Source organism: Pleurodeles waltl, chromosome 5 (genome assembly GCF_031143425.1).
Source record: "Pleurodeles waltl isolate 20211129_DDA chromosome 5, aPleWal1.hap1.20221129, whole genome shotgun sequence".
Taxonomy (NCBI): Eukaryota; Metazoa; Chordata; class Amphibia; order Caudata; family Salamandridae; genus Pleurodeles; species Pleurodeles waltl.
The window spans coordinates 1,401,761,024-1,401,776,188 of NC_090444.1; the positions used below are offsets into that span (position 1 = coordinate 1,401,761,024).

Here is a 15,165-nt window from a genome sequence, read left to right on the forward strand (position 1 = left end):
ATTAAAGTAATCTCCACAGCCTTCAGGTCTGGCACACACGCCTTCCCAGCACCAATTTGCCTTCATTTGTTGTGTGCGGATACAAACAGAGTGCTCTCACTGTATTTTGTATGACATTGAAATAAAATATTCCAACTCTGTTCTTTGTGGTCCTGTGTTTTGTTGAAGGATCTGCACCTTGCTGGAGTTTGGCACAGATCTTTACTAGTTTCCAGGATGCCCAGGAGGCATCCCTTTTATGAGGAACAGAGCACTATCTTCAGATGCTACGTGTTGTTGACTGCAATAATGCCTCTCAGTGGGTGCCTGGGTAGTGAAAGGGCTCTAATGTTATGGCAAAAACTGCAAATGTTTCTACACCTCAGAGCAATACAGTTTACAGATAGCGCTGTTGACACCGGGGAATAGTTACTATTGGTGCAGCATACACAGTGGCAGTAGAGCCCAGAGCGCATTGAACCCTCATGATTGCTGTATTTTATTACCCTAGTAGGCGTCAAAGCGGCAATATTTCTTCCTTGCACCAGGTCCAATGGCATCCTTGCTACGCTACTGGTTAATAAGTGCAAAATCACATTCCAAATTCACAGAACCAGGAATAGTTCGCTTTGCTGATACAAATCAATTCAGTTGCACTTAAAATGCGATGGCAAAATTGTAAGTGTAAGTAAGCATATGCTCAGGAGCAAGTAGTGGATGTTACAGGATGGGGACACTTGTGGCTTTTCACAAAGCCTTTGCCAATAGTTTCCTAGTCTGACAACGGTAAAAGATTTAATCTGTCCAGGGGAGAAGTAATTCCATTTTGAGGGCTGGAAAGGGGAAGTAACCCTTCAAACACATGGGGATGTACAGGAAGATTTAAATACTTCTACCCTGGACTTAAGCATTTGAAGATGCACATTTGCTGCACTCCCCGTAAGTGCTTATGTATGTGATTATACTGGAAGAAGTATATTCAAAGGGATGGAGGAATACAGGGATGAGGATGATTCCACCCAGAACCCAGGCAATCCTGATCAATAATCTTGCATTAGACCGTTAAATAATAGAAGAGGTAACTAAACTGGCAATACCATTGGTTACATTAGATCAGTTTCAGGCCTGAGATTCGATTGTAAGTGACTTTTTGACTTCAAAGCCAAGAAGATTCCAGGGAGACCTTTTCCTTTCTTCCAAAATGAAAAGGAAAGCAAAATAGGTCACAGTTAACCATCTATTTTGTGTGATTACCATTGCATCATTCACATTTTTGGAGTCACAATGTGCCCTGGTATATCCACTAGTGAAACAGTCTATAATTGATAAGAATTTCACAAAAATATCTCAACTACCCTGTTCAGTTAAGGTAAAGAAGAAGGCACCTATGATGTTCAGGAAGTTGCTGAGAAGTATGCCCCACCATATCAGTATTGTTGGATTTGTTCTCAACCTTCAACAATGCGACCCACCCTGTCCTACTAAAAAAATAAACGCAGAAATCTATGGCAAAGTAGGTCACTGGTGCAATCATGTACCGTAGGGAGATCCTAGAGCATAGTGCTGTCCTCTTTTAAATTGACAATGGAATAGCAAGGTTCAGCTTTTTCACCTCTCATTTTCAATAATTATTTGTGGTCGTTCCCATATAGTATATGTGCGTTTAATGGGTGCTACAAATACAGAGTAGCAAAATATTTTACTAGTAAATATGAATGTCAACTTATTTGATAGAGAAGTGCTTAAACATGATATGCTCTGACAAGAAAAATCTGCTTCAAAATCATAGGCATAGGAAATCTCTTCCTGGGTTCGAGGTAGCCTACCGATTGCAGCTCCTAGACAGACAATTAGTCACTTTTATATAAGACACAGTACTTTGATATGAGTAGGTAAAAACCAAACCCAATACCTTGAAGATGGGATTAGGCAGAGTAACTGGAAAGTGTCAGAAAGAAGACTTTAAGACTCGGTTTCAGTTTCAAGGGAAACAGTAATTATCTGGCTGGGTAAATAGCTCATTATTTTCACAAAACTTGAAAAATGAACTCATCTACCGAAGTTCAGCTACAAGAATATACCTGTGTTGGAGTAAATTCAGTAGATGTATTTAGTGTATCTTCCGGAAACTCAAGGAATTCCAGTTCCCTCGAAACACTAAATGAAATCCTTTGTCTGAAAATGGAATTCAAGTCTGCCAGCCAAAATATGTTCTCTGCTGTTGCTAGCATCAAAGAATATTATATTCGTAATAGTATTCCAAGTAGGGAAAAGTACATCTTTCTTACATTATTGTACATGTTACGTTGTACAAAAAGTACAGCCAAGTATCTGCATCCCAACAAAGCTTCCTCAAGATAATCTATTTTTAAATATGTCTCACTTTCAGTGTTGGCTTCATTGATATATGGTTTCTATAGACCTGCAATGTCTCTGGTCTTACTGAAGGAAACTTTCCAGAGATTCAATACAGAGAGCCACTACTAGCAGGCTCTCTCTAGGCAGTACAGAAGGGAATAATTTGTTATTACCCACATGGAATCTGCATTGCAGACAATGGTCTGACCTGCAATGTGACGTCCCGAGGCCTCTCTTTTTATTAGATCAAAGTGATCTAATATTTATTATCCACCTTACTTTGTACAATGACATTTGCTAAGTATCATTGTCTGATAAGTAAGGGTTTGGAAAAGTATGGTGCCTATAGTGATTACTCTATGCTGCTGTGTTTAGACTTTACAAACCTTCATTAAGTGTTACAACTTTTTTTAGATTTTTTTAGATATTTGCTACCATTTTATCAGGGGCATGTTGACTTTAAATTGACCATGAGAAGTGCATCAATACATTCAGAACTTTTGACTACACTAACTTTTGTTTATTGGTGTAGTAATATATTTAGTTTTCCGGGAAAAATGTTAACAAAACTAAAGGCCTGATTCACAAAGGTAAACATACATTTTTGTGGAAGGTAAACCGATACTTTTGTGTAAATTTACTATTGCTTGTTATTCATAAAGGTATTTTATTAGTCATATATTTACAACCGCAGAGTATCTGCGTATATAAAAGTCAGGGCAGCTGTGGTGATACTAGTATTAAAATATCTTTATGAAGAGCAAACAATCGCAATCTTACACAAAAGTGTAAGTTAACTTTTTGTGAATCAGGCCTTAAATTCCTAGCTCTACATCGCACAATATTATTAAGCCCATTTTTTCTGACATTGTGGTTGGATAATGTTGGCCAAGTCTAATGTATCATAGAGCTAATTGGTGACAAATAGAGGATAGGCATATGCAAGACTGAAACCCTGTAGTAAGATTACTCTTAAGAGAATCAGACATCAATGCATTTCGAACAATTTGGCCTGTTACAATATAACAAGTGTGTGAAGTGACATTCTTCAAAGCTGTACATTTTAAAATCGAAAGTTAAAGTAAAAAAATATTAATAAAAGCTCCATATGATTAGAAATATTTTGGTTAACCTAGTTTGATTTCATATGCACACATTCCTCAATATTCAAACTCTAGAGAATCAGGAAGAAGACAATTGACTGGACAAATATTACAATTTCTGGTCCTCAAAAGCTAGCAGCAGACATCAAACATAATGTTGACTGTTAGTGTGTGCATTTCTTTGCCAAATGACACACGTCATTTTCTGATGACATGAGATGGTATATTTTTAATCTTGTGCCTCCTAAAACAATATTCATGGACAAATATAAATCTATACAAATTGTATCTTTTTTTGCATAGTTGCCCTTTGTTAAATGCACCCACACTTGCCTGCTTTATTTTTGTAAATTTATTGTGATACATATCAACCACTTTAACTATAGAGATATGTATGCTCTGCTTCTGCCCTCTTTTAAGAAAAGATGGTATTGCATTTTGATGGTTTCATGTCAGAATATTGTCTACATAAGTATCATCTGGCATAAGTATCACATCTTATACGTTGTTAACAAAGCTATTATCAGATTGGGTGTTGATTTCCTATTAATAAATCCAATTGGACAACACAATATTTGTAAATAATATTTATGTTGGACGATAATCTGACAACATTATTATGATACCATATCAATTGTGAAGCCAATACGTGTAAGTCTAATCAATCCATTCCCTGTTTAAAATGGGATAACATGCTAATCAGGCATGAATAAAGAAGCAACATAGAAGATGTTGTAGTATAATATTTTGTTGGCCTCAAAATATTGATGTTACAGATCTAAAGGTCTGTCATATTTATGAGTGTCCGCAGAAGAATATACCATTAGCACTTTCAGAATTCACACAATTAGTATTACGTCTACTATAGAGTATCTTTTATTTCTCCTACTCTCCATAGGTCCCAACCAAAATGATACTGTCTCCATTTTCTCCACTTCCCCCACCATGTTGTATATGTCAGAATATAACTTCCAGAATATGAAGCTATTATAATGTAATGGGAAAAAGATTGAGAACCAAAATATTGAGACGGCAAGTGGATATAGCTAACTACTGATTTACTATTCATCACTCCACAACAACCTATCTTGAAGATATATATTTTGTCAAAGTACACATATATGGAGTTGTAAAAAGTAAACTTACACTAACCTATGTATTTTTACTGTGTCAATATTATGGTGCTAATATTTTGCTGAAATATTATGGTAGCTTAATATTTTAAAAAATATACTTAGAAACAACACTGGAAAATCCGAGTGAACAGCCCTGTTCACTCACTCACTATGTCAGTTATCCATCCGACATATATGTTGAATCAAAATACAATGGGTTGTGGGGAGTCAGGAATTATGTACAAAATCGCAATACAATAAAAACTGTTTTTATAATCTGTGATTGTATTGAAATACACAAAGAGATAGTTCATAAGTACAAACATATTTCACTCAGAGATTCATGCATTTCAAAATTGTGTTAATATGAGCATTAGAGAATAAGGTACATAGTAAAATACATAGGGCCAAATTTACGAAAAAAGTGGTGCTTCACCCAGTGCTGCACCACTTTTCTTGCGCTCTTTAGCACCCCCTAACGCCATCATGTGTGCGTTGTATCAAAGATACAAGGATCATAACATAACCAAGGCACTGTTAAGTCCAAATTCCATCATGAAAAAATATCAGTGCGCCCTAAATACAACTACAGATACTTATTTACAGAGAATATGTATTCTGTAGATATGGAGCACCATGGCAGTTGTTAAGAAACTAGCGTAAAAAATGTTGACTCTAGTTCAAAGCTTTGCAGGATTAGCATAAAAATGTTAATGCTAATCCTACAAAGCCCATTGTAAACAATGGTGTGCCTCCTTTTAACGCCTGCTCTGAGCAAGCGTTTAAAGTGCTGAAAAAAATGAATGCCAGAAATCTCTTAGATTTCTTTGCGCCATTTTTTCGGCCTCCCTAATGGGGGAACACCCCCTTTGCATACATTATGCCTGGCGCAGGCATAATGTAGAGCAAAGGGTTACAAAGTAGCACAATGTATGCACTGCACCACTTTATAAATTTGGTGCAGCGATTTTGGTCTCGTTGGGCCACATTAGCATTAAAAAATTATGCTAATGTTGCGCAAGGAGGTGCTAGGGGCTCTTAAATCAGCCACATAGTCCTAAGAATCATACAGACACTGAAGTTGTCAACACGTGTTTCACTGAGTAGAAAGTATTTAAAGAGATATTGTTAAACAAAAACTATGGTTTCAAACCCATAAGTATATTTATTTAAAACGTTGTCCTGTGAACTGAGTCACACTGATAAGATTAATCTAGCTTTACTGAAAGGATGCGAGGATCATCACATAACCAAGGCACTGTTAAGTCCAAATTACATAATAAAAAGTATCAATGTGTCCTAAATACAACTACAGATACTTATTAACAGAGATTCCACATGTCTCAAAATACAATCATGCATTATAAAAACTGTATTTATTGTATCATGATTTTGTACATAACTACCACAAGCACATTCAGTAGTGAAAATGTTAGCAGGAAGAGAAATCATTTGGGTGTCTCAAAATAATAAGTTGAAGGGTCTTTTATAAAGAATAAGAGCCCCAAAGAGAAGCTATGTTAAACAATACACCCACTGCTCACACCTGTTTCCTTTTTTCTTTTTCAACTTTTTAAGAAAATGTTCTTGACCATTTCATGTGGATAGTACATGTATGTGCTAGACATTACACATAACCCAATTTCGATTTTTGTTCAAAAGAAGCTCAAACATTCGTATTCCCTTTAGCTAGGGCTTTACCGGTACCAACTCATTTGAGGCACATTTCACATGTGAATTTATCTCGCCAGGTAATTTCAGCAAATGTGCCTACCAATAGGGCATTGTACATGTTTTGGTGCAATTTTTCACTGCAAAATCATTTCTACTTATTTGACAAAAGCGTGATGAACTTATTGCACTTTCCATGTTTCAAAAAGCGGACTGCAAGAAAACAATGAGCATGTCCTCCATTTCATTGTAACATGCCTCACTTGATTGTTCATTAAAGAATTGCAAATACTTTAAAATGTGAAAGACTTTTTCCCCACAGTCAGTTTTTCTGTTTTTCTGGAATCCGACCACATGGAAACCAACAAGTTGGGCTGTTGCTGCTCATTCACTACAGCAGGTACAGCCTAAGGTCTCTGCTGCATCAGGCCAATATACCCACAAGGTTGGTGTTGATACTTTCCATGTACTCATTTCTTTTATGAAGCATGCTCAGGCCGGTGGTGTTTGCCTTTGCATTAAATTTGTCCTGAGCAATTGACACAATATTTTATAATGATATTCTTTATATATATGCATTTATATATGCATATATATGTACATTGATTACATACGTATTTTAACAAATAGAGTTGTGTGCTATACTCATAACATTTGTGAATGGTTTATACTAAATATCCACTCCATCTCTCTCTAACAATATAAATTTACCAAACAGATGAGTCATTATACATGAATATGTACTAAATTACTATATCTTATTTGACTCACGCACAAGAATGCACGTACAGACATATTTACACTTGAGTAAGTCAATGCATGCACCTTTCAAATGTACAGCGACATACACACAAATGTGTGCATACTCCCGAAGAGTGATAACAAGAAACACACATTCACACTGCATGTCTTAGACCACAAGAAAGTGTTGATCTGGTGTCTTGCTTGTGATACCAGTTTTAGTTTCATAAGGCATGTCTGTTTGCAATTACTTTACTAACCGCTTTGTTAGGGTCTAAATATTTGCATTTACAACCCACTGAGAGCGAGTTAGTAGATGTACAATTTTGCATGTTTGACACGATGATATAAAGAGGAATGTCATTATAAAATATTTATGAAATGTCTGTCTTTAACGAACCGTGTACATGGAAGCCTAAACCCACTGTAAAACTCTCAGATCTACCCATCTATACCAACATGCATGATGCTGCAAAATACCTTTCTTGCCAGCATACGTTCTCATGGCCTTTCAAGTTACCCTTGTCAGCAACTCCTACTCGTCTTCCTGGTTTTGTTTCAGTTATTTGTTCAGACCAAAGGTGTTCTTTCTTTGTTTGCTGAAGGTATCACAATAAATGTTCGTCATTATGCTCTGATATTGTCTTTTCCATTATTAACCACTGTTTTGTGAAACCACATACAAGCATTTTAAAAGTAAAATGCTGTTTCCTGTATGGGGTATATGAACGCATGCTGCAACAATGTTACTTTCATGTTGAAGTACTACTTTGGAAGTTTTAAAGGTGCAAACAGAATGTAAAATACCAAAAGATACTGCCAACAATAAAGAAGGCGTATTTATCCCTTTGCTTAAAAATACACTATTAATATTGGTGTAAATACCTTGCAGAATCTCAAATGTATGTTTTTTTAAGCACATGCACACTTATGTATTCTTAAGTCTGTGTGTGTTTACATGCATTGCTTTCCCATAAAATAATGTAAAGGCTCACTTTTGTTTAATAATAATAATATCTTCTTTGACATTGTTTGTTTTTTATTCAAATATATACCATGTGTTACATATATTGTATATCTATATAACAAATAGTTCATTTGGCAAAATAGCATTGGTTGCACATTAGTTGCAGATTGCATAAAACTGCCAGTTTTTTGTAAAATATTTGCAATATGTAGTTAATACCTACATTATATCAATTCACGCGTACTGAGGTGCTCAAAATCATATTTATGAAAAGAGTAGAAACTCATACAATAATAAATAAAACCTAACTGTACATCAATTAAACTACAGAAGTCAAAACAAAGTCAAATTTCCTTCTTTGGTACCTCAGTCAGATCACAAGTCTCATTTAATGAGACAACTTTAGCAATTTGTGTTCGGGCAGGCCATGGTTTCTCAAAGTATCATGCCTAACAACTTTTTCAGCATGAAGAAGTTGCTAGGTTCAGCAGTTCATAATGTATGCAAGCACTTTCCAGTAATGGACTACAGTGTATACATTTGTTAATGTCTTGTGAGTAGGAGTGCTGTCTTCGTGTTTTATCCTATTAAGTATTAATGTGAGCAGGTTCGAGCTAGCATGACTTGTACGGATTGCACCCAGCATGCACACACATCCCTTTCATTGTCATGTCAACTGTTTGCCCAATGGGTGATTTTCTTTGAACTCGCTGTACACCTACCCCATATTCAGATTTGTGTTTCTATCTTGCTTGATTCTGCTAGTCATTCTCGAATGACTCAGCAACTCAAGTAGCCAATGTTCTGTTGTGTCCTCTGTAACATGATGTGTTGTGATATTGTCGAGCTTTTGTTTCATACCTGTTCCAACAGACATGTCTGCATGCTTGTTGGAAACAAATTTATGCAAAGACACGACCAGTAAGCTTTGCTTACATTTATAATTTTATTTTTCAGTAGTAGTGTCTGATACTATATAAACAAGTCCTTTTTTACAAAACTTTTTTTGTAGTTGATCCACCCTCAGATCTTAAATTTGAAATCATAAATGAAAACAGTGTTCGGATGTCATGGAAACGACCGTCGGAACCAATAGAGGGCTACAAAATCACCATAGTCCCGACAACAGGTATGTTTATGTGCCACTATCTGGCAGTGCAATTTCAACATGTGTGTGTTATCTGATATAATGAGGCTCCTGACTACATGTTGTGCGCAAATGTTTGTCCAGAGTATTTATTTGAATTTATGATACATTTTTCACAATTAAACAGCTAATTTACAATTGCTATTTAAAGTAGAAATTAAATTATTTAAATGGCTAGTTAGCAAAAAAATCACACTCCGGCAACCAAATAACAATTTTCATGCCAAATGCATCAAATAATTTACAGGCATACTAAATTGCTAAAATGCGCCCTAGTTTAACCAGAGATTGGTACTCAGGAGGCTTCCATTAACTGTCTTGTTAATAGTTCACTGGAATGTGCTTAGATTCATCCTCACCAGAGGTCGCATTCCTTATGTTAATAACCTATATTGATCAACAGGAATCATCTCAGCCTTTTGTAAGTTTAAAAAAAGCTGATGTCGGTGAAATCCACAATCAGAAAATAGTAGAAGAAACAGAGGGGCTGATTTGGTCCTGAACTAGTTTCTACCACTCGACATGTGTTTGACCTATCCTGATTTATTGTTCTTGAAGTTGCGATTCCTTGACTTCTGAAAATGACCATGTGTTTTCAGTCTCGGGTACTTAAGGGAATGGTCACGATCTTTCTTTCGATGACCTTTGCAAGAGATATGCCATAAAAAGTGCATTTTCCAAGAATTTGGGATCTTACCTGACTTCAGATTTGCAACAATGAAACAGATGTTTCAAATAAAGAGAGATCAAGTAAAAAATGTGTGCTCTGGTCCACCTTTCCTAACTGGGTATCTAGTGTAAAATGTTCCACAGAAAAGTAATAATTAAACCTCGTAAAGATGATAGCATATCAAGGCTAAGCTAGGGCCCGAGGAAGATACAAAACAGATCTCTGTGTCTAGACAGAAAGTTTTTTCACAAGAGCAGCTTTCTTAGTCCTGGCACCAAACAGTGATGTCAGACAATTCAAAGACTTCTTTGCATACTTCTGTATCATATCATCTTTTTGAAATCTGTGTGCATTACCTGGTTTTCATGTCTGTCTTTTTGTATTTCGTTACAGATGGGCCCACTAAAGAAATAAACCTCCCATATACGGCTACCGGAACTGTATTAACAGAGCTCACACCAGATGTAGAATATGTTGTGACAATAACTTCATTTGATGACGTAGAAGAAAGTTTACCTGTCTACGGCCAACTTACAAGTAAGTGTGCATAGAAAACATGGGGTGGCTGTGTAATATAATTTGTAATTCACTTCTTTGGGTACATGAAGGTTTGTGAGATATCTGTGTGTGTACAAAAGGTCAGACTAGTGGTGTTTTTGCCCATCAGAGTTTTTAATCCTTTGTGTTCTTGGGACAGAAGCCCATGTCATGCTCAATAGAGTGACTTTTGGATTTACTAGGCAAAGCACCAATGATTATGTTACATTTCTTTAAAATGTATTTAAATATAAAGCAGATTCTTGCAACTAGCATCAGGGAGCTAGAACTGATACAAATCCCTTCAATCAGCAAACACACATATCAGAAAAACAGATACAGCATATAGAAGACAGGCTAGAAATATATATATTTTTTGACAAAGGTCAGGTTATGAACTGCTTCTGAAATGTGGTTTGGTACTCCAGCAGTCTGACTTCCAGTGGAAGCTCGTTCCAAACAGATGGGCCTAGAACTCTGAATGTTCCCCTCACCCCCCTCAACTGTGATTTCCTAAATCTAGCTGCAGATAGAGGGGCAAGGGAGCCAGGCATAATGCAGTGAGCGGGAATGTATGTGGGGGATATATCAGAAAGAAAATTCAGGACAACCATATGTGTCGCACAGTGCATCAAACAAGGAATCTTGAACAAAGTTCACTGGAAAAGGCATATATTGTGCAATCAAAACTATTGTCTACTGTGTTTACCCGTTTATTAACGTATATGGTGTTTCAGCATGGCAGGAGTTCATCTATGAGTATAACAGCCAAATGAGCTCCTCCTTGCTCTAAGTTGTTAATACTTCACTATATTGGGACATTTCCCTAACCAAAGGAACCACTCAAGTAATATATTTCCTTTAAAAGACACACTTCTATTCACTTGATTTTAATACTCATTGCCTTGTCGTCAATTTCCCATTTGGGATCTTCACAATACTTTTCTTACTCACTTTCTACTCATAATTAAATGCAAATTCAACTATGTTCCTTCGCAAACCATAATCTATCCACCTGGCAAAAAAAATATGGTACAATTTGTTTTCTTTAAAAAAAATACTTTTATTGATGCTTTTCAAACAGTCCATATTTATATCATCACAAAGTGACACAGGGGAATAAGACAGACACAGCAATATCAAATTACACTAAACAACACATCATCAATACATACCCACATCAGCAGCCGGGGATCCAGCCAACACAGTTAAACAAATAGGTCATGGCTACATAATTGGTGTATAAAAGGCAATGCAAGCACTTAAGCCTATGTGTCTAATAAACACAGGACTAAACCTCACAATACAATAGACAAGTTTCAAAATCGTCTTAAAGTGATAAGTGCATTTGCCTGGCTATTGACATGCTAGGAGGCATTCACAGCAAATAATAGATTATAGCCAACCTGGTATACCAATTTAATTTTGAAGCAGTGCTACCAGGGGTCAGTTTCAAGGCCTCCGTACCTTAAAGTGCTTTGAGCGCTTAAAGTGCTTGCGGTGCCTAAAGTGCTTGAGAATTTCTTCGCCTGCGCCATTAAAGTGCTTAACAATAACAAAAATATGTCGTACCTCCTTTCTGACAATATCTTAAAAAGGGTGAAGGAATAGGCATAAGTCATCCATTTTGGCACCCTCTAGCCTTTTGACAAGAATTTACCCAGTCTACAAGTGATCCCCACATTTTTTCCCCTTTCAACTAGCGTTTGTTACTTTGCCCTCGTAGAGCACAGTTGTCAGATTAAAGACTGAAAAGATGCGTCCTTGCCATCTCCCGAAGTCCTGCTTGCTTTCCCAATTATCAGAGCTATATTAAGCGTAACCACCTGATTGACCTTAGCACTGGTACAGACCCCAGGTAAACGGCCTGCCTAACCATCCAAGTATCTTGGGTAGAAATGCAGCTATTCACCACCAACTGTGTTTTGTTGCTGTTCAGGGAATAACCTGAAAACTCTCTGAACTTGAAAGTTTTCTCTCTATTGCCCACAGTGCAGCATCCGGGTTGGCAGTTACAACTGCCACCTCATCAGAATAGGCTAGAATTTTCATCTGCCAGCCATAACCTCTTACTGATGGTATACCTGGGTTAGCCTCAAACTTACGAAGAAGAGGGTAAGTGTATAGAGCAAAGAGTAGAGGGGAGCAAGGGCATCTCTGCATACTTCCTCTTTCTATATATATATATATGTATATATATAGGCCCGGACTAACCTACCATCAACTGTAAGAAGGCCACAGGTTTATAATAAATAGTCTTCACTGCTTTGATATAACGCCATCCTAGTCCACACGAGCCCATGACTTTCAATAGATATTCCCAAATGACCGTCAAATGCTTTTTCAGCATCCAACAGGGCCAAAGCCATGGGCTCGCTCGCAACATTGGCTGCATCAAAAATTGTTATGACCCTGCAGATGTGATCAGTGGTGTCCCTGCCGGGGATGAAGCCATGCTGATTGATAGAGACTAGTTTAGCAATAATACAACCCAGCCAGGTGGCCAAAACTTTAGAATACATTTTTACATCATTATTTATTAGGGTTATGGGTCAGTATGATCCCAGATCACAGAAAACCTTCCCTTTCTTTGAAAAAAATGACAATATTAATAGTCCACCAAGATTCTGGAGCCCTTTGGCTCTGTTGCACTTGCACAAAAAGCTCCAACATAACCGGGAAGAGTACTGTACAAAAGGCCTTATAAATTTATAATGGGATTTGATCGGTCCCCACTGCCTTCCTTAATTGCAATTCTTGAACGGCTGCTTGTATATCCTCAATAGTAAAATTCGCCCTGAAGCAATCCCGCTTCTCCTGAATGATTCTTTCCAGAGCTACACTGCTCAAAAACTGCTCCATATTCTGCTCCCCGTGCAGGTTGTGCTCGATAAAGTATTTCATAATATCTCCTAAAAACTTTAATGCCTATAGAGTCAGAGACTAGGCCACCCCGAGAATCTCTTACTTCATTGATAAAGCCAGCCGGCATTTTCTGATGAGTGCGTACTGCTAGGAGATGTCCTGCCCATTCATTATACTCATAGCATTCCTGCCATCTGGTAAGAAATTTCTCTGCTGCTTTTTTTAGCCGTGATTTAATTAATCGCAGCCTTAGCAATTGCTATCTGCTGCTGGGCTAAAGCAGGATTCGACCCATCAATTATTGCTGAGACTAGGAGTGCTTCTGCCCCACTAAGATTCTGTTGTAGTTCCTTGGTAAGAGATTAACTATTTTTCTGACAATTAGGACTATACATAAGGGTTTCCCCCCAGACAACTACTTTAAAGGGATCCCAAATGACTCCTGTTGGGACACTTCCTAAATTTAGGTTCAGAAACTCAGGGATCTATATGTTCAACTGTTGAACATAAGGTGGGTCAGACAGAAGACCTCTCTCAAAGGATCAACTCCGATTATTCCTTGTGAGCTTCCAGTGTGAGTTTAATTACCAGAAGATTATGGTCAGACATGAGTCTGGGGAAGAGGTCTATGTGAGCCCCCATCAGTAAATCTGGTGTCAGAGGGAAATAGTCCAAACAAGCTAAAGAGCAGTGGGGAATATTATGTACACCAGGATCTGGCACTTAAAGCTTGGGTCAAGCATCCACCAGGCCGGTCTCTGTTTCAAAGCTATGAATAGGTTTATAAACTTGTGGTTTATGACCTGAATCAAGACCAGGATTGGGACTGGTTGCATCTCTGGAAGTAGCTCATGATCCCTTAAAATTCACATTACCACAAACAATATAGGGAGTGGGACAGGCCATAGGTTCTACTGATAGAAAATCTAAGACATCGTGCTCATATAATACTGAACCATACAGAGAGCATACGGTGAAACACCCTGTGTTGTAATGACATTCAGGTATAGCCCATCTCCCATATTTGCCTGGAAAACAGTGAATAAAATCACATACCTTGCCACAGGCAGGAATAGCAACCCCCTAGTCTTCATACTCTGGGTGGTGCTTACCACCAGTTTCAGATCTAAAGCTTCCAATAGATGTCTATTGGATTGATCTACATGGCTTTCCTGGAGGCAGTAAATATCTTCCTGCAGAACTTCCAGATCCTCTGCTACCCTCCATCATTCAAGCCACAAATGTTTATAGTAGTTATGCACAATTTAGCCATAATCCCAGTGCAGCACACTTCAAAAAAACGCTCCACCATAACTTTGGTTGTGCCCTTTAAGCCCTCATTGATCAATCGTGCTCACAAAGACCCGTCCACTTTCTTCCACGTACTGATCCCTCTGCTCTTTTTTGCTTTTTTGCTATTCTTAACTCCCTACTACCAACGCTGTGTCCCCTTGCTCCACTTTCCTATGTGCTCCCATACCCCCCCAAAAAACGAACCGCCCCCACCCTAGCCCCCTCACTCACCCCATCGACTACCATCAAAACAAGCCCATACCCTGCCCCAGCCCTCCTCCACCCACTCCTACTTACCCCATGAAACAATCATTTGCGCTGCCTTAGCTCCCCCCAGCTATTGTGCCTTATGTCTAACTCTGAGTTAGTCAAATAATTATAGAAATATTAGAGGGAGAATTAACCCCGCCCCCCCAGGAGAAAACATGGCAAAAGCTCACAATGCGGAAGACATTTATCCCGCCAGCAAATATGGTACAATTTCAATAGAATACCTTTAATGGATAAAAATGAGAGAGGGTTTACGTTGTTACCTAGTCATTGGGCGATTGAGTGTGAAATGAGTAGGAACGGATAGAAGATAGATCATCAAATTGCACATCTTCCATTTTGTGAGAATGTTTTCCATTCTGTAGCAATTTTTTTTTTAATATTAATTAGCCGAAAAAGAAAAAGTATAAAAAAAGACACAAATGCAAAATCATGTTTTAATTGAAGTC

At 37.7% G+C, this 15,165-nt stretch overlaps 1 protein-coding gene across 3 annotated transcripts in view; it reads left to right on the top strand.

Annotated features, from left to right (window-relative positions):
• Window positions 1–15,165, top strand: part of COL12A1 (collagen type XII alpha 1 chain) — a 307,200-nt gene that overhangs the window by 11,433 nt on the left and 280,602 nt on the right. For 2 of the 3 annotated variants that reach the window (XM_069235673.1, XM_069235672.1), the window contains exons 3-4: window positions 8,947–9,063; window positions 10,145–10,288. The exons of the other annotated variant lie outside the window; for it this stretch is intronic. In XM_069235673.1, coding sequence (XP_069091774.1) covers window positions 8,947–9,063; window positions 10,145–10,288 — 261 coding nt within the window. The remainder of the gene's footprint in view (window positions 1–8,946; window positions 9,064–10,144; window positions 10,289–15,165) is intronic. 3 annotated transcript variants of the gene reach the window in all.